This window comes from Rhamphochromis longiceps, linkage group LG23 (genome assembly GCF_057381845.1).
Source record: "Rhamphochromis longiceps isolate RC_006_pf linkage group LG23, R_longiceps_female_GT1.1, whole genome shotgun sequence".
Taxonomy (NCBI): domain Eukaryota; kingdom Metazoa; phylum Chordata; class Actinopteri; order Cichliformes; family Cichlidae; genus Rhamphochromis; species Rhamphochromis longiceps.
In genome coordinates, this window is record NC_140578.1 from 39,655,402 (window position 1) to 39,677,927 (window position 22,526).

The 22,526-nt window shown below is 43.8% G+C and overlaps 1 protein-coding gene across 2 annotated transcripts in view; it reads left to right on the forward strand.

Moving 5' to 3' along the window:
- LOC146642545 (interleukin-1 receptor accessory protein-like 1-B) overlaps positions 1-22,526 on the forward strand; it is a 344,567-nt gene that overhangs the window by 288,691 nt on the left and 33,350 nt on the right. For both annotated transcript variants that reach the window (XM_085398383.1, XM_085398384.1), the window contains exon 7: positions 10,827-10,959. In XM_085398383.1, coding sequence (XP_085254509.1) covers positions 10,827-10,959 — 133 coding nt within the window. The remainder of the gene's footprint in view (positions 1-10,826; positions 10,960-22,526) is intronic.

Sequence of the window (22,526 nt, forward strand, 5' to 3'; positions counted from 1 at the left end):
ATTCCTTTGAAATGAAGGCTTCTGGCGTGAAAGAAAACAAAATGTTCTCCTTTTGTCTAAGAATAGGTGATAAAACTGAAGAAAAGTGCACTGCAGTACCGACATCTCATTTCCACATGTATATTTGCTGGAACATCTCAGTACATGCATTCCTACCACTTTAACGCAACACTCCCACCGTGTAAACCCGCTCCTCTACTTTTCCCACCTCTCCCCTGAGAAGTGTGATGCAATGATTTCCAAACCCACCAACACTGTCTCCACCCCCCCCCCCCCCCCCCCCCCCCTTACCTTTGCAGCTCGATTTAGGACGATAAGTTAACAGCTGCTCCCCCGTCTGATGATTTTTTTTTTCTTTTTTAAAAATGTTCCACTCTTTCGCTTCACGTTGGCCCTTAGTTAAGTTGCTGCATGGACTTCCTTGCTCATTCAGCGCACGTGTGCTGCAGATATCCAATGCAGTTCATCCTGTAACACTAGGAAAATCACCTGCAGTCCCAACCACTCTGCTGTGTCCTGTTCTCATTACATGGACACCCAGGAGAGGGTATGGATATAGCTATGCTCCCTTGCTCTCCACTCACTACTCTTTCTCTCTCTCTGTCTCAGTCTCTCTCCTGCTCACTGAGCACAGTAAGCTGTCTTGATCTTGCTGGTGAGTTTGCTCCACTGGACCATTTAGGGACTAGATTCTTCTTTTTTTTACTGATGGTTTAGGAGACAAGGACTATGCTGCAATACGGTCTAACCAATAAATGCTTTGGTGAACCCCCAACATGCAGTAAAAAGGGCAAATTTTCCCTGGTTTTGATTTAGGAAAATCTTCATCCAGCACACAGTTACATACCATTCTTTGAATTACACAAGCTCATCCAAAATTTGTTAAATGAACTAGAAATCCAACTGCCAGCCAGGTCTTATCACCCAACACCAGTTCCTTCCCTCACTAATGCTCTTGTGGTTGGATGGGAACAAATCCCTGAAGCCTTGTTCCAAAATCTTGTTGAAAGCTTCCCCACAGGAGATGGACACTGTTACTGCAGTTAATACCCATCCTTTTTGGTCAAAGAAAAATTGTGGCTGGTGTATCTACTGCTGGAGTCAGTTTGTTGATCTGTCTGCTGAACGTCAACCTTAGAGATTTTTTAACATAGTATCTTAAAAATCATGTTAGAAAAAATGGTTGTAATTCATAAGTAGTTAATGCAAAAATATCTTTATTACAGTCACTGAATTAAAGCTCAGAGTCTGTGTTTCAGTTGCGTATTGATTCTGTTTCACTTCACGTCTGTTGTGGTGGCATGAAGAGCCAGAATTGTAACTATGATCTTAAACTTTATTTCCAAGATTATAAATGTCAGATGAGGATGGATGGACTAAACATGTTGTAACTCTAGTGATAACTCACTGTAAATTTAAAAAATAAAATAACAGCCCATGAAAACTAAGAAAACAGGCAACCTAAATAAGTTTCAAACTGCATTATAGTTGTGAATGTTATCCTTACGCTCTGTTGCTTAAGATTCAAGTTGAACCTTTCTAGCAGTGTAACAATCATCCTTCACATTGTCATGCCTGCTACTCATTTTCATATCATCTGGACATTTCTAGAGTGATACTGTTTATTCCGATTGCACCCCAGGAGCATGATATTGGCAGTGCTAAAGACGCCTGCAGCACAAGGAATGCAAGCTGAAGTTTGGAGGTTTATTTACATGGAGAGACTCCTTTCACTGGGAGTGTCACTGGCTTGTTTAAGAGTGTGTAGGTGTGAGTAACACCATGCTACACTGTAATTTGTCAGGAATGAGCCAGACCGGGGCTAGAAATAGTATTTGATAAATTCAGCAGCTCCTGAAAGTCAGCCATGCAACTGCCATGAGTCATAACATTTATTAACAAGCAAATTCAAGTGAACATAAGCAAGGCTGGATGGAGGCTGGCTGAGACTTTTTCAGCAGAGACCCTCTCTTCAGCAGGAGTAGATTTGGTTTGCAGTCAGGAAAGGCTCCATGCCGACTGCAGGCAGAGAACATACTGGGTGCCGGGGACAATAGTTAAGGAAAGAAAAGAAAATCATTGAAAGCACTGCTTTTGGTAAAAGTGGATTCAGCCTGAGCATCGAACCACGGGGAGCTCCACTGATGAAATGGGAATGCTTGGGGTATGGGCATGCTTGAAAGGTGACCCAGCAAGGTCTTGAGGAACATTCAGTTCAGTGCTATCACTCTATGTTCCATTGTGTATCTGTGTCTTTCACTTCCATCCCAACCACACTTTCTACTTTTTTTATTCCTCTCTTTAGCCATAAATACATGAAGCCACTGAGGGTTCCTCTAGATGTCCCTCTTTGGTCTGCGTAGCCCTGTACTAAACCCCAGTGACCATCCAGGTCCTGTTGTTATCCAGTCGCTGCTGTGTCACCATGAGATAAGCGTTTTTGTTTTTTGTTTTTAAATCTCAGGACTTCAAATTATCACCAGAACCAATTATGTTACGTTTCAATAACATCAATTCTAAAGTGCTATGATATTTCAGTAGATAGCTATCATACAAATGCACTGAGTAGGGCTGTCGGTAAAAGATGATCCTCAGATACAAAGTGACACAAAAAATTTCTATTACTCATTTGCAACAGCACTCATACGACGGTGCTGTTTCCCCCCTGACACAGCCCCTCCTCTCACTAGCAGCTGAACACCAAAACAATACCACAACTGCCTTAAAAGAAACTTGGACAACCCTGTTGCCAACACACTCGTATTTATTGTACGGGGTTAGGAAAGCTCCCGTTCAGACATTATTGAAGTATTATCAAACAGTTACAAATGTTAACATAGCTAGCACACAGGTTAACATTAGCGTCTGTTGAGTTATTACTAAGCCTGGATTATACACTCAACAAAAATATAAACGCAACACCTTTGTTACTGCTCCCATTCCCCATGGGATGGACGTAGAGACCTAAAATTCATCCCAGATACACAATATAACCATCCCTCCCAAACAGTGGTCACAAATCAGTCCAAATGTGTGGTAGTGGGCACATCTGCTATATTGAGATAATCCATCCCACCTCACAGGTGTGCCACATCAGGATGCTGATCTGACATCATGAGTAGTGCACAGGTGTACCTCAGACTGCCCACAACAAAAGGCCACCCTGGAATGTGCAGTTTTTTGCGCTATTGGAGGTCTGGGGACCCAGAACCGGTCAGTATCTGGTGTGACCACCATTTGCCTCATGCAGTGCAACACATCGTCGCATGGAGTCTATCAGATTGTCAATTGTGGCCTGTGGAATGTTGGTCCACTCCACTTCAATGGCTGTGCGAGGTTGTGGGATATTCGTGGGAACTGGTACACGCTGTCGTATACGCCGGTCAAGCACATCCCGAACATGCTCAATGGGTGACATGTCCGGTGAGTATGCTGGCCATGCAAGAACTGGGACATTCTCAGCTGCCATCTGCCCTGAACAATGTGAACCATGATTCATCCGTGAAGCGCACACCTCTCCAACGTGCCAGACGCCATCGAATGTGAGCATTTGCCCACACAAGTCTGTTACGGCGACGAGCTGGAGTCAGGTCAAGACCCCGATGAGGACGACGGGCATGCAGTTGAGCGTCCCTGAGACGGTTTCTGACAGTTTGTGCAGAAATTGTTTGGTTGTGCAAACCAATTGTTCCAGCAGCTGTCTGGGTGGCTGGTCTCAGACGATCTTGGAGGTGAACCTGCTGGATGTGGAGGTCCTGGGCTGGTGTGGTTACACGAGGTCTGCGGTTGTGAGGCCGGTTGGATGTGCTGCCATATTCTCTGAAACGCCTGTGGAGACGGCTTATGGTTGAGAAATGAACATTCAATGCACGGGCGACAGATCTGGTTGACATTCCTGCTGTCAGCATGCCAATTGCACGCTCCCTCATTGCTTGTGGCATCTGTGGCATTTTGCTGTGAGACAAAACTGCACATTCCAGGGTGGCCTTTTGTTGTGGGCAGTCTGAGGTACACCTGTGCACTACTCATGATGTCAGATCAGCATCCTGATGTGGCACACCTGTGAGGTGGGATGGATTATCTCAATATAGCAGATGTGCCCACTACCACACATTTGGACTGATTTGTGACCACTGTTTGGGAGGGATGGTTATATTGTGTATCTGGGATGAATTTTAGGTCTCTACGTCCATCCCATGGGGAATGGGAGCAGTAACAAAGGTGTTGCGTTTATATTTTTGTTGAGTGTATTTGTCATGTCTTCAAGTCCACTGGGGTCCACTCAGGCACAGGTGGCTTAAGTTTCTAACTGCGAAGAGTCATTGGTGAATAATTTACTTTATTGTGAAGCAATTACTATTAATATAACTATTAATTGCCAAGGACTTAAGGCAAACAAAGAAACATATAAGAAATGACTGCTCAGCTCGGGTCTCATGTTGTGTCCAAGTGTAATCTGGTCTTCAAGGTAGCAGCTACTGGCTATGGCAAATTACAAAATGATAAATGTAATGCTGGAGGAAAACAAAAGTATTTGTATTAAAAAGTGTTATTTTTCTCTTAAAATCCCAAAATGAAGCTGAAAAAAAGTCCACAAAAAGTTTTTTGGACCACCGAGAAAATATGGCGCCAAGTCACCAGAAACAAAGGAAATAAACAAAACGTATAGCTGAATACATTTGCACCAACCGGTAATTTTGTCATCTTAATTTTGAGAAATCTCTTCCTGTGAAAATGATATTGTACATTGAGCATTTACCCAAATGTTGGTACTGAGTTTGAAAATCTATTTTGACAACCAAAAATCATGATGGGCAAGAAGACGTGGGTTTTAACTAATGTTTCTGTGCTTTGTTTTGGTTTTTTTCTTTTGGATTAAAGAGATGTATTTGAGTCAGCAGCAAAGCGGGTGCATCCCAACTCAGAAACCTAAGTGGCGTTTAGGAAAGAAACAACAGCACTAACTGATGCAAAGCAAAGAAAAACCATTACGCCTCAAAGAAAACACTTCACAATGCCTCACATAACCATTAGCAAAAATAGCATCTGCTTCATAGTTGACATGGCAACTGCTGTCAACATCTGATGCTTTTCTAATTGTTGTAAAACCTCACTTCCTCCATTCAATATGGCATTTCTCTAATGTTTTGTGAAGTACCATTTAAGTGTTTCATTAATGTCTAATGAGCTTTTCATTAAGAGAATTCAACTGTGACTTCTCCACAAGATTATAAGTAACGCAGGGTTTAACGTTGGTAATGATTCTGCTGGACTGGGCGGCAATAATAGGTGCTGCTTTTGTGCTAAAGTACGTTGTATTATGAGAACATCAATGCAGAGAGTGGGTGTTGAACTTTGCAAATGTCATGCTGTGTTCCACAAGGCTTGAATTGGACTTGTTATTAACCCAACCCCCAGCCTGTTTGTTTCCCACTCCCCGGTAATATTCAGCCATATTACCTTATTTAATTTCCAGACACGGCTCGTCCCCGCCAAAAGTAACACCGATCCAAGAAAATTGTAATTTCACAACACATCACCGAGCATTTCCTATTACGATTGCCACATGTTAACATGCTTATAAAGTTCAGGAAAACAGCGCAAACATTGTATTATGTCTCTTGATATCTGCTTCACCTGCATTAATTAGTGGAAACGGCAGCGGCGGTTTGCCTGCTTAGTGATAATGAGGTGCAGTGCTAAGTATGAATAACAAGAGATTGACCATACGCGAGGGGGAACATAACTAAATGACTACTGAATAAAGCACAGTCAATGGCTGCCTTAAAATGCATGATTGGAGAGGCTTAGGCTGTAATAAGCAAAGCAAAGTGAATGCTGAACAGAGAGACAATTAAACCGCCACATCTGGCAACGCTGATGTGAGTGGGTACCCAGCCGCCGCAATTACAGGCCTCTGTCACTACTGTAACCCTTTACTGCCTGAACACAGCACTCGAGCAGATGATGAAGGCAATGCTTAAAGTTTTCAGAGCTTCTACTCCCGACTGGCCACAAATGGATGTTTGACCAGGACCACTTGGCGTCCTAATTTTAACACACTATGTCCCTTTCATGGTTTCCCCTCCACAACAAACCATTTTTTCGGTAGCCACATACTCAAGTCCTACCCAGTGTCATGGTATAGTGCTTCTATTGAAGTCAGACTAGCCTGGACCATAACGGGTACCCAGTGTGTTTAAAAAAATGATGCCGGGAACGCTAGAATGTGGAAGTTCGGTGAAAGATCATTCTCATGAACATAGGCCTGCTGAATCTGGGAAAACCCCATTAAACCATCAATTATCAGCTTATTCAATTTCTGGCCTTTTTCTCAGTCAAGATAACTGTCCTTCTATCCTTCTCCTCCGCGGGGCAATCTTCAAGTTATTTTATGTTGAGTTGCATTGAAGGTGAATTCATCAGAGCAGAGAGAACAAGTCAGCAACCAGAGAAACTGGGGAGAAAAGAAATTTCCACTAAAGTCAAAATAACACCCTGACATTTTGCAAAGATGTTGTTGGTGATGTTATGTGCTTCCAGTCATTTAGTGCTTTTCTAGTCTGTCTTAGGCTTAACTTCTGAGTCATATTTTACATTCGAGCAGCACTTTTGTGTTTTCACTTCAAGCACGTTTTTCTAACTCACGTCCATGGCCAGTTTAGAGTCAGCAGTTTGCCTAACATGCATGTCTTTGGACTGTGGGAGTGCCCACTCAGGCACAGAGGGCACATGTAAACTCTGCACAGGAAGGCCCCACTTTACGACCATCAACCTGCTGAGCACACTTTGCAAGAAGTTGTTGTTATTGTTGCCACTCAGAATTCATGAATTAGCTTCAAATCTTGAAGCAGTCTTTCCTACTGCAGCTGATTTCTGTTAACATAAATATTGCATTAAAGCAATTTTGCCAAGATCTAAAACCTGTGTGTATTAGCAGTAATTTGAAAATTTGCTGTTTATGTATAATGTTGTCTTAAATTGCAAGCTTCCAAATGGCTTTTCATCTCGCCACAAACATTAAACCTTCTGTATGCCGTACGCGTCTTCAGTGCTGTTCAGATCACGAGTACTGAAAAGCTTAGCCTCTTCCCTCTGAAGTATTTTACCGCTAGCTGCAATTTATTCAAGGCTGTTAAAAGCGAAGGAATAAAGAAAACAAAGGCTTCCCTACTCAAGAGCTTGATTGTTAGGATCTGAATGGGAAACGCTGGTAGATTAAGTCGACATGGATGGTGCACGCACTGCATGCAGATGTAGTGATGTGTAATCGTCAGCACACAAGGGCAGTACAATGCTCTATTCACTCAGTGTAGGAAGTCTTTCAGTTCTCCCATGTGTGGGATTCCTCTTTCAAACTTTTTCTAGCTGTCTTTTTTCCTCATATTTCCACTTTCTTTAATGTCAGAGATGTAGAAATGCATACATCCCCGCTCCTTTTCCCTGTATTCTTCTTTGGCGACTCACGCTTCCACAGCTTCAAGTCTGTCTCCTTTGCCACGGGAATCTTTGCTGACGTCTCCGTCCTGCAGCCACAGCGACTGAGAGAGATGCTCTGGAGGCTCAGAGAGATAAGAGAGGAGAGACAATCGCATTAAGACTCACTTTACCCCCCTGACCAAGACCAGAGGTTGGGATTTGAATGTTAAAATCAGTAAGCTTAAATCCCTGCATGGCCATTTGTGCATTTCCCAGACTGAGCACATTACTTCCTTCTCTGCAGCCTTTAGCTGCTCGCAACTACACCGGCACAAATTAGCACGGCATCGTTAAGGGAATAACACGCAGCCATATGCACGAGGAGCTCCCTTGGAGTGAGTCTTAGAGAATGACACTGTGACTGGTGTCTGCACAGCAGTCTAGCTGTCGACGCTACAACACAATATGCTGTTCGAATCTATGGGTGAAGCCTCTTGACATCAAAGGTGGCAAAAAAAAGAAAGAGAGGAACCGTGTTTCCTTTTACTGTTCTCTGCACCTGTCAAAATGGTGTGTTTAGGGTCTTTTTTTTCTTGTTTTTGTTGTTTTATTTGCTGCTACTGCACACACCAGCCCGCCTCCTTTGTAACACCACAGAGACCCCTAGTGGAATTGAGAAGTGTTGCAATGTGTCTGAAAGTGTGTGCGTGTGTGTGTCTGTGTGGTCCAGGACAGATCCCACCATCCCCAAAACTCATTTTCTCTGTCTCTTTCATTTTCGCACTCTCTCTCACACACACGCACACACAAGCCTTATCTTTCAGCTGTGGACAACTTTTCTTTCTTTTTTTTTTTTCTTTTTTTTGAGCCGTGAGACAAAATGCAAAACTGCCTCCTCCCAGCCTCCACACACGCGCACACACACACACCTCAAATTCAGGGCCTTTTCTGCATCTCCAAGCCAGATTTTCCCTGTTAACGCTTTAGCTATCATCTCAGTGCACTAGACTGCACTAGAGGGCCAAATTAGAGCAGGCCTTGGTAAAATAAAATCCCTTTATCTTTGAACTAGCAAGTACCCAATTATACGCCACAGTTATCTCCCATCTCACAGACTTCTGAGTCCTCGCCACAGGCCAATGAGCACGGAGAGCTAATGAAGAGATGCTGAATCACCTTTTTGCCTTCCTGGACACACAACTGGTGGAGCCTCCTTGATCAGCTGCCACTTTTTTATGCATTAGAGTCATTCTCCAACTTTGATGAGGTGGTTCTTCTCCCCCCCCCCCCCCGGCAGCACAGGGCACTGATTCACGGATATGCCGTCGGTTGCGGCGTACATATGATTAGCGTGAAAGAAGAGTGAGAGGTCTCTAATCTCGAGCAGAGAAGAGAAAACGGGTTTTAAAGTGGTTTATCTGCTTCCAGTCACAGAGGATGTAGAAAATGAAGCGATGCAGAGAGAGGAACTCCTGCTGATGTGAAAGACGAGGCTTGATATGGGTCTTCTGTGCGTGACCCTGATCATCCCAGGAAGTCGATCTGTATATCACGCTGCCTGTTTGTACAGAAAAATTACCTGAGGTGTTGGAAGCTTTTTCTCTTCCTGTTTTCAGCCTTGTTAAACTTTTACATGTGCTTCAATTTTTGTGCTTTCTACAGCTTTGGTTCTTATGGATATGGATTTATTTCATTTCCCAGTTGGTCAGCATTTTAAGATATTTAACTCCTTAAGCTCTAAGCCGTTATGTTAGAATACCCATGTAAGAAAGAGGGTTTTTTTAATGTAGCACCAAATCACAAGAAGAGTATATTGTAATAAAAAGACCCTACAACAATAAGAAGGAAACCCCAACAATACAATGACCCCCTAAGATGACCCCCGCAGCACCCAGCTAATCAACACCACCAATGGTGGTCAGTGTTAACTCAGGCCTTCGTGACACAACCCTGCTCCATTTATCTTGCAACCAGCAGTAGGAGTGAAATGGCTTGTGGTCCTCTGTGGTCAAAAATACCCTTTTTATCGATAAGATTGCATACTGGAAAGAAGATGCTTAAGAGTACCCAATGCGTTTCAGTGTAATGACAAGGTGTCTCATCCAAGCATTCATATGGAGCTGGAAGTGAGGCAGGTTTCAGTGTTATCACCACTTCTTTGAGATGCCAGCAGCTTTGGCTAAGCATCTGATGCCCTTGGAATGACAGCGGGCTCACTGACAGCCCTCATAATGAGATTATTGTTCCTAGGTGATAAAAGTAAGGCCACTTCCACTTCATGCATTAATTTGTATGTAAAGCTTTATCTCTAAACTTATGTGCAGGCCCCTTTAAACATTCGTTCTGTCAGTCGGTGCTTTTGCTCTTTCAAAGTTGATTTTTGGCATCTTTTAAAGCACAAGTTTGTTTTTGTTTTTTTGACCATGGTATCTAACAGGGCCAACCTCTTCCAGTCTTGATAGGTTAGGTTGTCTGGCAGTAATTCACAGGTTTTCACTTCTTGGAAGTTGCTTGCACCCAAATGGTGATAATGGTTATGAAACAACCACCATTACCGTGCACTGCTGAGCACTTAAAAAGGAATTTGGGTGCAATCAAGCCACTGCGCTGTAGCACGGATTTTTGCCAGAAAGAATAAACACCTTTTATTTTCTGATTCACACCGAAAGCTGCATGTTAGTTGTATGAACTATGAATGAAGGCTGACTTAGGCACAGTCTGCTTCCACAGACCCATAAGGGCATATCCTCTTATCGCAGCAATACAAGTATAATTGAGTCGATAATGTGCAATTTGAACTCCTGCTTAGGCTGTGCGGTTTGAATTGTGAGTTTTGCATTCATTACCAGCACAAGCCACCTCCTCCTTAACAGCCGTACCGCACTGTGGTGTTTAAACATTTCCAAAATACTTCCTGCAAAATACAGCGATGTAAATGTAAAAGTGGGATCTGACAGAGAAGGGAGCTTTGGAGGAGGGTAAAGAGCTTTTGTGAAGGTACAGTGGTGTTACAAAGTTGGCATGAAAGAGGGTTCAAGAGCGCGTTTATAAGTTTAAGAGGGTGTCGGGGAATTTAAAAACGGTTGAGTGTGGTTTAAGATGGCACCTCAGGAGAGTGAGGAACAGTTTAGGAACTGATGGGATAGCAAGGCTGTCGTGGAGTGTTTCGGAGGGTGAAAAGGAGAGAATAGGTTCTGTAAGTCAGGCATCAGATATCATATCTTGTGGCTATTTCTATCCACCATATTTGGAAAGGAACACTCTGATCTCTTATTTTTATTTATTTATGTACTTATTTACTTATTTAGAGGACACTGTCTAGGGCAGACCCTTCGACAGTCATCAGTATCTCAGGGCTAACATTTGTAACATTTTTATCAGGTGACTCCTTCTCTCGTCTCCCACAGGAAGTCCGGTTAACTTGACGTGCAGAGCGTTCTTTGGATACAGCGGAGACGTCAGTCCACTCATCTATTGGATGAAGGGGGAGAAGTTTATCGAAGACCTGGATGAGGAGAGGATTCAGGAGAGCGAAGTCAAGTAAGAACTTCAGAGCTTCAATTTTATGAATGGGGAATATTTTGGGAAATGAAGGTGTAAACTGTAAAATACAGATATTTATTATCTTATTATCTGTATATCCACTTCCATTTTATTTGTATATATTGTCAAATAACAACAGTCGCCTTAAGGGGCTTTATATTGTAAGTTAAAGACCCTACAATAATAATAGAGAAAAAGACAGCAACAATCAGACGACACCTTGGCAACAGTAGGGAGGAAAGACTTCCTTTAACAGGAGGAACCTACCAGAACAGGGAGGGGCAGCCATTTCCAGAGACAAGTTTATTGTAAGGGATTTTTCTTAACACTCCCTCCTACCTTTTCTCTCCCCACTCGACAGGTGAACACCATGAGGTTTTGCACTCTCTCACATACTAGACCAGGCAACAACTTCCAGGGCAGCTAAATGAAGCCAGAGTGGCCAAAATGACAGTTCATCTGTGGCCACTCAAGGCTGGTTTCAAAAGCGAGTCAGTTCCCAGACACTCTCACGTCAAAATACCCAACTATAGCCTTTAGATTAGCATGCGTACAGTCTTGTATGAATAACAGTTTTGGTTTCTATAGCTAGTTTGCTGGTTGTATGGGGGTGGTTGTTTTTCACAATTCACCAGGCTGGACACTGTTAAAGCTTATATTTAAGGCTGTGGCTGCTTTAATAGACTCTGCTTGCTATCTCCAGCCTCCGTTCTGTTAATTCCCATCATAGAGCTCGACCTCTCAACTGTGTTTGTGCCTTTTTGGAACATCCATTCATTTTCATCTGCTTATCCAATTCACCATAGGATGGAGCCTATCCCGGCTAGGTCAAGAGGCAGGGTTCACCAGTCTGCCGCATGGCTAACACAGAGAGACTATAATTCACACTCATATGTACATCTGTGGTCACTTTAGAATCACCAGCTAACCTAACTCCGTGCATGTTTTTGGACTGTGGGAGTATCCAGGGAGAACCCATGAAGGCAGAACATGCAAACTCCACACAGAGGTGGATTCAAACCAGAACCTTCTTACTGTGAGGCAACAATTCTAGCCACCAGATGTGCTGCCAGCTGTTTGAAATATTCTTTTTTCAAACAGCTTTTGTTAAAATATTCTATTCTCCAGAATATTCTGCTCTCCAGTTTTTCGTTTTTGTTTTAGTTTGGTAGTTGGCACTAAATAGCAGGTTTCTGTGTTTGCACTTGGCACCAGTGCAATTTATGGATGCAGTTTGCTAACCAAGCCTGCTAGCATTAGTTGATAAGCAGCCACTCTACCCTGTGGTACAGCAGCCAAAACAAAAATGTTAAGGTATAAAAATGTAGAGTCCGGAAACCAATTAGTGATCTCACATTGCCTACTTTCAGTCAGGCCATATTGAGACCTCTGCAAAGGCAAAATGGAAAACAGAAGACAGTTAGGTTATTGCACACCACCAAGCATGAGCCGGAGGCGTCCCCAAAACAGTGAGATCTCATGAAATTTGAGCTTTCCAATCCAAATAGCATATAATAAAAATTGTGTCCAGATTGGGCAAAAAAAGATACAAATCTAAGAAAAATATGCACATATGACCGTTATTAAACCGGTTATAGCGACAGAAATAATCTGCCGCTATCACTTAGTCAGAAGTGACTAATATATTCATGAGTCACTTCTGATCTCTTCAAAAGCAGCACAGGACCCCTCAGCTGAACTGGTAAACACCTATTTAAACTCAATTTGCCACAACTCTGTGACCACCCATCAACACACCAAACAATGAAGGGAACCGTTCACTACCAAGCTACCATCTAAATATTCATATTGAGCATTTGATATTCATGAATGCCTTATGTGGCTGTTTAATAATGCAGGTAGCTATGCATTCTTTATCAGCATGTACTGTATATGCGCAGTTCAGGAACTGCTCCATCAGTTAAACAAAAGTGCAGCAGCAGCAGCACAACAGATGGAAACTCTAACTGAATAGCCTCCTTTTCCATTTGAGTGACCACCATGTTTTTGGCTCATTAATGAAAACAGAAGTCTGTTTACTCTGATATCAGCATCAGCCGAGGCTGGTTGACCATCCAAAAATGAAGCCTAGACGCAACTCTTCTTCCTTTAGTTTTGACAAGTCATGTGAGGTAAACAATGGAGCTTTAGGAACTGTCGCACTTTTAAAGTTTCACCTTGCAGAAAATGAGATTTTCTTTTTATTATATGCCTATAATAAGTAGGCGTCTAATACTGTCAATCATAAATGTTCAGCCATGATTGACAGCAATGCAGTTATACAGGGAGAGAAAGAAAGGTTCACTGGGGGAAGCTGGATTTCCAGCATGTTTAAACGATGAACCTGGACCCATGGTGAAAAGTGTTGTTTTAGCTTGACGGCACTGACATATGGAACTCGTCCAGAATCATTTTTATTGATTCACTTTGGATCAGCCATAAAAAACAAAGCAGACATTTCGTGCCATTGCTAAAGTGTAGCTGATGGTATCGCTTCTGCTTTAGGCCTATTTTTCACCTGTGATTGGAAATTTGATAGATTTGCTGCTACATTTACAACATTACAGGAGTAAGATGGGATCCGTTTACTTTAGCTGCAGGGTCACTTTATTACATATACCTACACATACACATACACCTTGCTTTTGTTGAATAGAAACCCCTTTTCTAGCTTAATAACTGTCCTAATGCTGTAGATTTATGGGCAGCACTGCCATCATGCAAATCCGCTATTCTACTTATAGACTGTATATAAAAGATAGATTTAGGTAATATACCATCACATATAGGTTAAGGAAACCCCTTAAACTCAAAGCTATTTGGCCACCACCGTATTGGGTTTTTGGAGCTAGAAATGACCGTATTTAGATGCGCTTGCCCATTTCTTCATCACATCAACTTTGAGGACAGAATGTTCATTTGCTCCCTGATTTATTCCACCCACTAACAGGTGCCACAATGAAGAGATAATCAGTGTTATTGCCAGTGATCATAATGTTATGGCTGATCGGTGTACGATATGAGCTTTGTGAGATGGTATCCTTCTGAAAAGGGGATAGATATGGTCAACACTGATACACAGGAAGCTTTGGCATATTAATGCCTCACGGCTGGTACAAGGGTGCCCACAGGGTGCCTGGAAATACTGCTTTCTGTGCCAGCACCCTAAATTGCTACAGGACAGGATGGATCCATCTTGCTTCTAGGTTTGATATACTAAGATGCTCTTTTGTCATACCTTGCTGGTAAAGAGTTGACCTTTTTTTACTGATCTATTACCTCAAAACAAGTCTGACCACGCGTCTCTGCTCTCGCCCATCTGCAATTTATTTTGCTCCTAAATTTTCACTCAGTGGGTATTTTCTTTTTTGGCACTCTCCCTTTAAAACCTAGACATGAATGTTTTGAATGTCTTAGCAGATGAGCAGTTTCTACTCAAGCAGCCTGTCTGCCACTAACACATGTCACATTCAAAGTCACCAGTCAGCACACCCTCGTGACCATGTCTACATGCCTAAATATTTTTAGTTTGTGGCTCATGTTTGGCTAATTAGATATTTGCTTTAATGAGCAGTTGAACGAGTGTACATAATGAAGTGGCCAGTTAACCAGTGGGTTGATGTCGTGCAGTTAAATCAGTTTATAATTGGCACGTAAAATACTGTCAGCTGGGTGGATTACAGCCTCAGATGGCTCATATTGTCTGTGATGTTGCCAAAATTGCTGCATGGTTGATCTTTGCTTAATCACAGGCCTGAGAAAAGGTCACAGTTTCCTTGTTTGATGGACTAACAAGGGCAGAACATTACACCAATGCTGTACTTTTGTTCAAGATTATGCACTGATCTTCAAGCGGTGAAGGTCAATCGAAATCCAGAGCAAAGTGCTCACCCTTCTTAAATGAATAATCAATCCTCATCATCAATACACGGCCGCCGAGACTATTAAAAGATAACGTGTGAAACAGTGGAAACCATCAAGTTAGTAGAACGTAGTAGAACGTAGCAACAGTTTAATCCATCCAGAACAGTTAAATCCTTCCCAAATCAAAAACCCTGGATTAACGGAGATGTTCGCGCGGCACTGGCGGCACGGAGCACCGCCTTTGCCTCCGCGAACACATCGGACTACAAACACGCACATTACCAACTCCGGAAGACGATCAAAGCAGCCAAACGTGAGTACAGGGACAGGGTGGAGCAACAGTTTGACAACCCTCGGAGTATGTGGCAGGGACTAAACACGATCACAGACTTTAGAGGGAAAACCAGCACACCGCACACCACGGCCTCTCTGTGTGAGGATCTAAACGTATTCTACGCTAGATTCGACACAGCGAACACCATGAGACCGGACAGTGTGCGCACCGCGGATGACGTCAGTGCGCACACTGTGTCTGAGGAGGATGTGCGGAAGTGCTTCAGGAAGGTGAACGCACGCAAAGCTACTGGTCCGGACGGGATTCCCGGCCGCGTCCTCAAGTCATGCGCGGCTCAGCTGGCTGGAGTGTTCACGCACATCTTCAACCTTTCCCTCTCTCTGTCTGTAGTCCCAGCCTGCTTCAAAATGGCCACCGTCGTCCCTGTACCCAAATCCTCCACCATCTCCTCACTGAACGACTGGCGACCTGTAGCCCTGACCCCCATCGTAAGCAAATGCTTCGAGAAGCTGGTCAGGGACTTCATCTGCTCTGCACTACCCGACTCACTGGACCCTCTACAGTTCGCATACCGCCACAACAGGTCCACTGATGATGCCATAGCCCTGACACTACATACTGCCCTGTCACACCTGGAGAAGAGAGACACGTATATGAGAATGCTGTTTGTAGATTACAGCTCAGCATTCAATACCATCGTTCCCTCGAAGCTGGACAGGAAACTGCAGGATCTAGGACTGAGCAGCTCCCTCTGCAGCTGGATCCTTAGCTTCCTGTCTGACAGACGCCAAGTGGTCAGACTGGGCAGCATCACCTCATCCCCCATCACACTGAACACTGGTGCTCCACAGGGGTGTGTACTGAGCCCTCTCCTGTACTCACTCTACACCTACGACTGCACGGCCACTAACAACTCCAACACCATTGTGAAGTTTGCGGACGACACTACAGTGGTGGGTCTTATCACCAATGGTGATGAGACGGCTTACAGTGAGGAGGTCAGCGCCCTGACCCACTGGTGTCAAGACAACCATCTCACCCTCAACGTCGCAAAGACAAAGGAGTTGATAGTGGACTTCCGGAGGTGCAGAGAAGTACACACCCCCATCACCATCAACGGCGCTGCTGTGGAGAGAGTGAGCAGCTTCCGGTTCCTTGGTGTACATCTGGCTGAGGATCTTACGTGGTCAGTACACATAAACAAAACAGTGAAGAAGGCGCAGCAGCGCCTCTTCTTTCTCAGGAGACTGAAAAGATTCGGCATGAGCCCCCGCATCCTCAGGACCTTCTATCGCTGTGCCATTGAGAGCATCCTCACTGGATGCATCACCACCTGGTATGGCAACAGCACCGCCTACAACTGCAAAGCTCTCCAGCGAGTAGTGCGGTGCTCTGAACGGATAATTGGAGGTGAGCTTCCCTCCCTCCAAGACATCTACAGGAATGAGGAAAGCGGGGAGGATCATCAAGGACTCCAGTCACCCCAGCCATAAACTGTTCAGACTGCTTCCATCAGGAAGGACGTTCTGCAGCATCCGGTCCCGTACCAGCAGACTGAGAGACAGCTTTTTCCATCAGGCCATCAGACTGCTGAACACGTCATAGACACCTCAGCTTCACTACTGGAACTTTAACATTATGCACTCCATACTGTACAGTAATGCCACTGTTTGCACATGTCTCAACTCTGTATATTTTATTTTATATATTTTATTTATTGTTTACTCTATTTAATTTGTAAAATATGTGTACACACACACACACACACACACACACACACACACACACGTAGAAAAATATTTAGTATACACATCCAGAAATGCATATACTATTATATATTGTACATATATTTATTAGTTTCAGATGTAGCCATTCTTGTATTTTGCTTGTTTACATTATTGTATTTTGCACAACTCTGTTGCTTGTGAAGCTCGCACACAAGAATTTCACTCACATGTGCTGTACCAATGTACCTGCACATGTGATGTGACAATAAAAGTGATTTGATTTGATTTGATTAAACATCTCAGATCAATATAAAGATAGAGCACGGGATATACAGTGCTGTGCAAAAGTCATGAGCCAACCTTTATTTCTTTATATTATGCTTCCAAGGAGCCAGACTTTCTTGTAATTTAAAAAAAAAATGGTCTTGTGCAATAGTTCTCCAGGCTTTCTTTGGACACTGGCTGCTTTTCCACTCACTTACAGTCCAGTCCTTATACCTGACCATTTTCAGAGGAATGTTTGTGTTGTTTCTTTGTTGCAACTTGACCTAGGAATCATTCAAGCTTGGCAAAGGAAGCTAACTCAGGAGCTAAACCAGTGGTTTGTCTACACACAACAGACAACTGCAGAACCAATTGTATCTTTAGGTACTTGCTAAACAGCCTGTCACAAAAACACATTAAAAACAATCCATTTCTTTAGTTGAACCCATGAAAAGTACCAAAGATAAAACAGTTTGAAGCAGTTTCACCAGCAAGGTGATTCCCAAAGAGCTATTACCTAAAAACCTGACATATCTCAGTACGGTGTGCAGTGTGTCCTTAAAAAAAAAAGGAAACTGCAGAAACCTGACACACAATCTGAAAGATGCATTTGATACTTCAGATGATCCATCCACTGCTCACTGAAACCTTATCAGAAACTGTATGAATGGAAAGGTTTCTGACAAGAAGTTCTCCCTTCTCTTAAGAAGGGAAACTGTGACAACAGTGCGAACGTTGTTCCTCTCACACGCTCCTGCACACCAAATCTGGAACTACTGTCCATCATGTGTCGTTCTTTTATCTACCTCGGGAATTTACATCGGTCATTGTAAGTGCCGTTTATATTCCACCACAAGCGGACACGGTCACCGCCTTATGCGAGCTGCATGAGGCACTCACACAGCACCAGACACAACACCGGGACGCTGCGCTTATTGTGACGGGGGACTTTAATAGCGCCAACCTCAAACGCGCAGCGCCGAACTTTTATCAACACATCACCTGCCCCACCAGGGGTGAAAGGACACTGGACCACTGCTACACTACGGTCAAGGACGGCTACAAGGCACAATCCCGCCCCCCGTTTGGCAAATCTGATCACGCCGCCATCTTCCTCATGCCAAAATACAAACAAAGGCTGAAACAGGAAGTTCCGGTTCAGAGGAAGGTCGCGCGCTGGACGGATCAATCGGTGGCCGCGTTACAGGACGCACTCGATGACGCAGACTGGGGCATGTTCAGAAACAGCTCCGACGATGACGTCAACGTGTTTACGGAAGCGGTTGTGGGATTCATCAGGAAACTAGCGGATGATACCGTGGAGACAAAGACTATCACAACATTTCCCAACCAGAAGCCGTGGGTGGATAAAACCATCCGCGACGCTCTGAGATCCCGCACCGCTGCCTACAACACGGGACTCATGACGGGGGACATGGACCCGTACAAAGCCGCATCATATAACGTGCGGAGGGCGGTGAAAGAGGCGAAGCAGCGCTACGGGAGGAAACTAGAGTCACAACTCCAACAGAGTGACTCTAGGAGCCTGTGGCGGGGACTAAGGACAATAACGGACTATAAAGCACCAACAACCGGTATGACGAACACGGCCGTGACTCTGGCAGACGAGCTGAACACTTTCTATGCTCGCTTCGAGGCTGCAGCTAAGGTCTCCAACAATGCTAGTGTTAGCGGCGCTAACGGCTGCAGACAGGAAGATACTGCCAGCACCGGAAACGTGCTCGTCATCTCCGAGCATGAAGTAAGGAGAGCCTTCAAGAGAGTGAACACCAGGAAAGCAGCAGGACCAGACGGCATCCCAGGTCGTATCCTAAGAGACTGCGCATACAAGCTAGCTCCTGTGTTCACTGAGATATTCAACATCTCTTTATCTCAGTCGGTGATCCCCACATGCTTCAAAGAGTCCATCATTGTTCCTGTCCCGAAGAAACCCCACCCTGCTTCTCTCAATGACTATCGCCCTGTAGCCCTCACCTCAGTAGTGATGAAGTGCTTTGAACGCCTGGTCAGAGACTTCATCATTTCTTCACTACCAGACACACTGGACCCACTACAGTTCGCTTACCGTCCAAATCGTTCCACAGACGATGCCATCTCTCATCTCCTCCACACATCACTCACTCACTTGGACACTAGAAGGGGGAATTATGTTAAAATGCTCTTCATAGACTACAGCTCTGCATTTAACACCATAATTCCCTCCACACTCACCACCAAGCTGGAGCATCTGGGACTCAGCTCATCTATGTGTCAGTGGATCTCCAACTTCCTAACTGGCAGACCACAGGCAGTAAGGATGGGCGGACATGTCTCAGCCTCCACCACTCTCAGCACTGGAGCCCCCCAGGGGTGTGTTCTGAGCCCCCTGCTGTACTCTTTGTACACATATGACTGTGTGGCCACTACCAGCTCCACCACCATCATCAAGTTTGCTGACGACACCGTCGTGGTGGGCCTGATCTCTGATAACAACGAGACGGCCTACCTGAAGGAGATTAGGAATCTGGAGAACTGGTGCCAGAGGAACAACCTCCTTCTAAACGTCAGTAAGACAAAGGAGCTGATAGTGGACTTCAGCACTAAGCAGGAGAGGAACTACCAGACCCCCGTCATCAACGAGTGCCCAGTGGAGAGAGTGGACAGCTTCAAATACCTCGGAGTTCACATCACGCAGGACCTGTCATGGTCCTGTCACATCAACACCGTGGTGAAAAAGGCCCGACAGCGTCTCTACCACCTCAGACGCTTGAGAGACTTCCAACTGCCCTCCAAGGTGCTCAGGAACTTTTACTCGTGCACCATAGAGAGCATCCTGGCGGGAAACATCTTAACCTGGTTCGGGAACAGCACCATGCAGGACAGACGAGCTCTACAGAGGGTTGTGCGGTCAGCTGAGCGCACCATCCGCTCCGAGCTCCCTGACCTGCACTCAATCTACAGCAGGCGGTGCTGGACCAAGGCCAGGAAGATCGTGAAGGACCTCAGCCATCCCAACAACAGACTGTTCTCTCTGTTGAGGTCAGGAAAGCGATTCCGCTCCCTGAAGACCAACACAGAGAGACTGAGGAGGAGCTTCTTCCCGCAGGCGATACGGTCTCTCAATCACACCACCACACAGTACTGACCCACACATATAGTTCTTACACACACACTGGACTTTCTGGACATTGTTTTTGCACAACACTGGTCACTATATTCTTCATTTCCAGTTAATACTTGTACAGCTGCTGTTATTGTGTATATATTTATTTATATTTAGATTTCTTCATACATTCTTATATAGTTCTATATTGTGTATTGTGTATTTTGTTGTACAGTTATTTTATTTTCAACTTTAATTTATATATTTATCTTTATCTTATTCTTCCCAGTTAAATTTACCCTTCATTCTAATTTGTGTTGTACAGTTATTTCATTTTTAACCTTAATTTATATTTTATTCCTTCCTAGTTAAATTTACCCTTTTTAATTTTTCATATTTATTTCCTATCTTATTCATAGCCTTTTCCTTTTTTGTTCTCTTTAGGTCACGAGCAGTTGTCCAAGCATTTCACTACATATCGTACTGTGTATGACTGTGTACGTGACAAATAAAATTTGAATTTGAATTTGAATTAAACTAGAAATTCATTGAAAATCAGTGTCAACTGATTGACATTAAAACAAACAATGGAACATTATCATTGATGTATTGGCCTCCTTAGAGCGCAGACCTAAACATTATTAAAGAACTGTGGGATCATCTTAACAGAGAACAGAGCAAAAGGCAGCCAACGCTTTGAATGTCCTTCAAGAAGCCTGGAGAACTATTCCTGAAGACTGCTTAAAGAAAGCGAGTTTAGACTGTGATGAAGAATAAAGGTGGCCATACCAAATATTGACTTTCAAGCTTGTACAATTGTAATAAGTAGTGATTGCAGCAAGAAATGAGGGATTACTCAAGACAGTACTACACCGATTTTGTGAAGAGGATTATAAAACCTTAAAAAAAATCAAATATACATAGTAAATATGTTGAAAGAAGAAAAGAGCTCTTCTAAGTTAATGCACGCTGAGTATAATGTATTTGTGCTGTGACTGTGGTCACAGTCGAGTGTGGTTAAAAAAATTGCAGGCAAGAAGTAATTGTAGCTGTGAAGAGGAAATGCTTAATCCTTAAGAATGGGTTTCTTTGCTTTGCTGTCATCACAGGGGAATTCAGATAAGGGTAACAAGAAGACACAGTATAAATACACTGAATTCCCTTAGCTGTAATTCAATTACAGATTGAAAACTAGTGTCAAAAACATGGATTGATTTAATTAAATGAATGGTTTTGAATCAATAAAAGCGAAGAGATAGTTCACTCTTTTTATTTGTCAAACTTATATTTGTCGTTCTTGCTCGTGTCTGTATTGCAAAAACCACATAGCATCTGTGTTTGGTATCCTGCCCCGATGCACCCCTTTCACGGACCACACGTATGACTAGAAAAATTCTTGTTGTCGACAAATGCTATGTAAAGAAAAGGTTAACCATAAGCAGCGTGACAAGGCTGGGAGGAGAGTTAGCGGCCCAGTCAGTGACCTGGCATTTCGAGATGTCTCTATTAGCCTGCTAGCATGCTCCGTCCAGCTCTCAGCACCACTCTCTGTCGTGAAGGACACCGGGCCAATTAGAGCCTACAGGATTTAAGGGGACTGTGGAGGTGGAGGGGGAGGGGGGTTGGCAGGTGGCGACACTGCGTAGGTGGTATAATAAAGATGAGAAGATGGAATAGTGAGTGGCTCACCGCATGCAGTTAGAAACCTGCTTTCATACGATAGTCAAATGAGGTAACAAGGCAAGAAATCAAAACCGTGACTGGAAGGTGTGTGTGTGTGTGTGTGTGCAGGCTCAGACGTGAGGAGTATACACGCATTCAAGTTTTTAAAAACACATATTTTTGTTGTGTGCCACTGTGAGATGCTGTCTCCCTCTGAGCGTTATTATTTATTTCATTTTTTTTGTTCCCATTTGAGTTTGCACCACTTCAAACCCACTCGCTGACATCATTCCATGAGCTTTTAGCTTTGAAATGGAAATTAATCACACAGGAGTATTCCCTTAAGGGCCGCCTGTAATACATAAAATGGAGCTTTTGGCACAATGTTTCACCACTGAGATTCAGGGTTGATTAAAAAAAAAATTGTGGCTGCAGAACATGACTTCATGGATTTGTGAGAAGACGCAGCACAGATTGCAGACTTAAAGACCGTGCTGCCGAAGTTTGAAACCAGAAGAAGTTTCAGTCCCCCGGTGTAAGGGCATACAGCACCCTTTTGAGTAGCAGTTCAAGTGTAAAATTTCATTTCATTTTCTAACTATAATTAACGTTCTTGGATATATCATGGGAAATCAGGGTACTTACACCG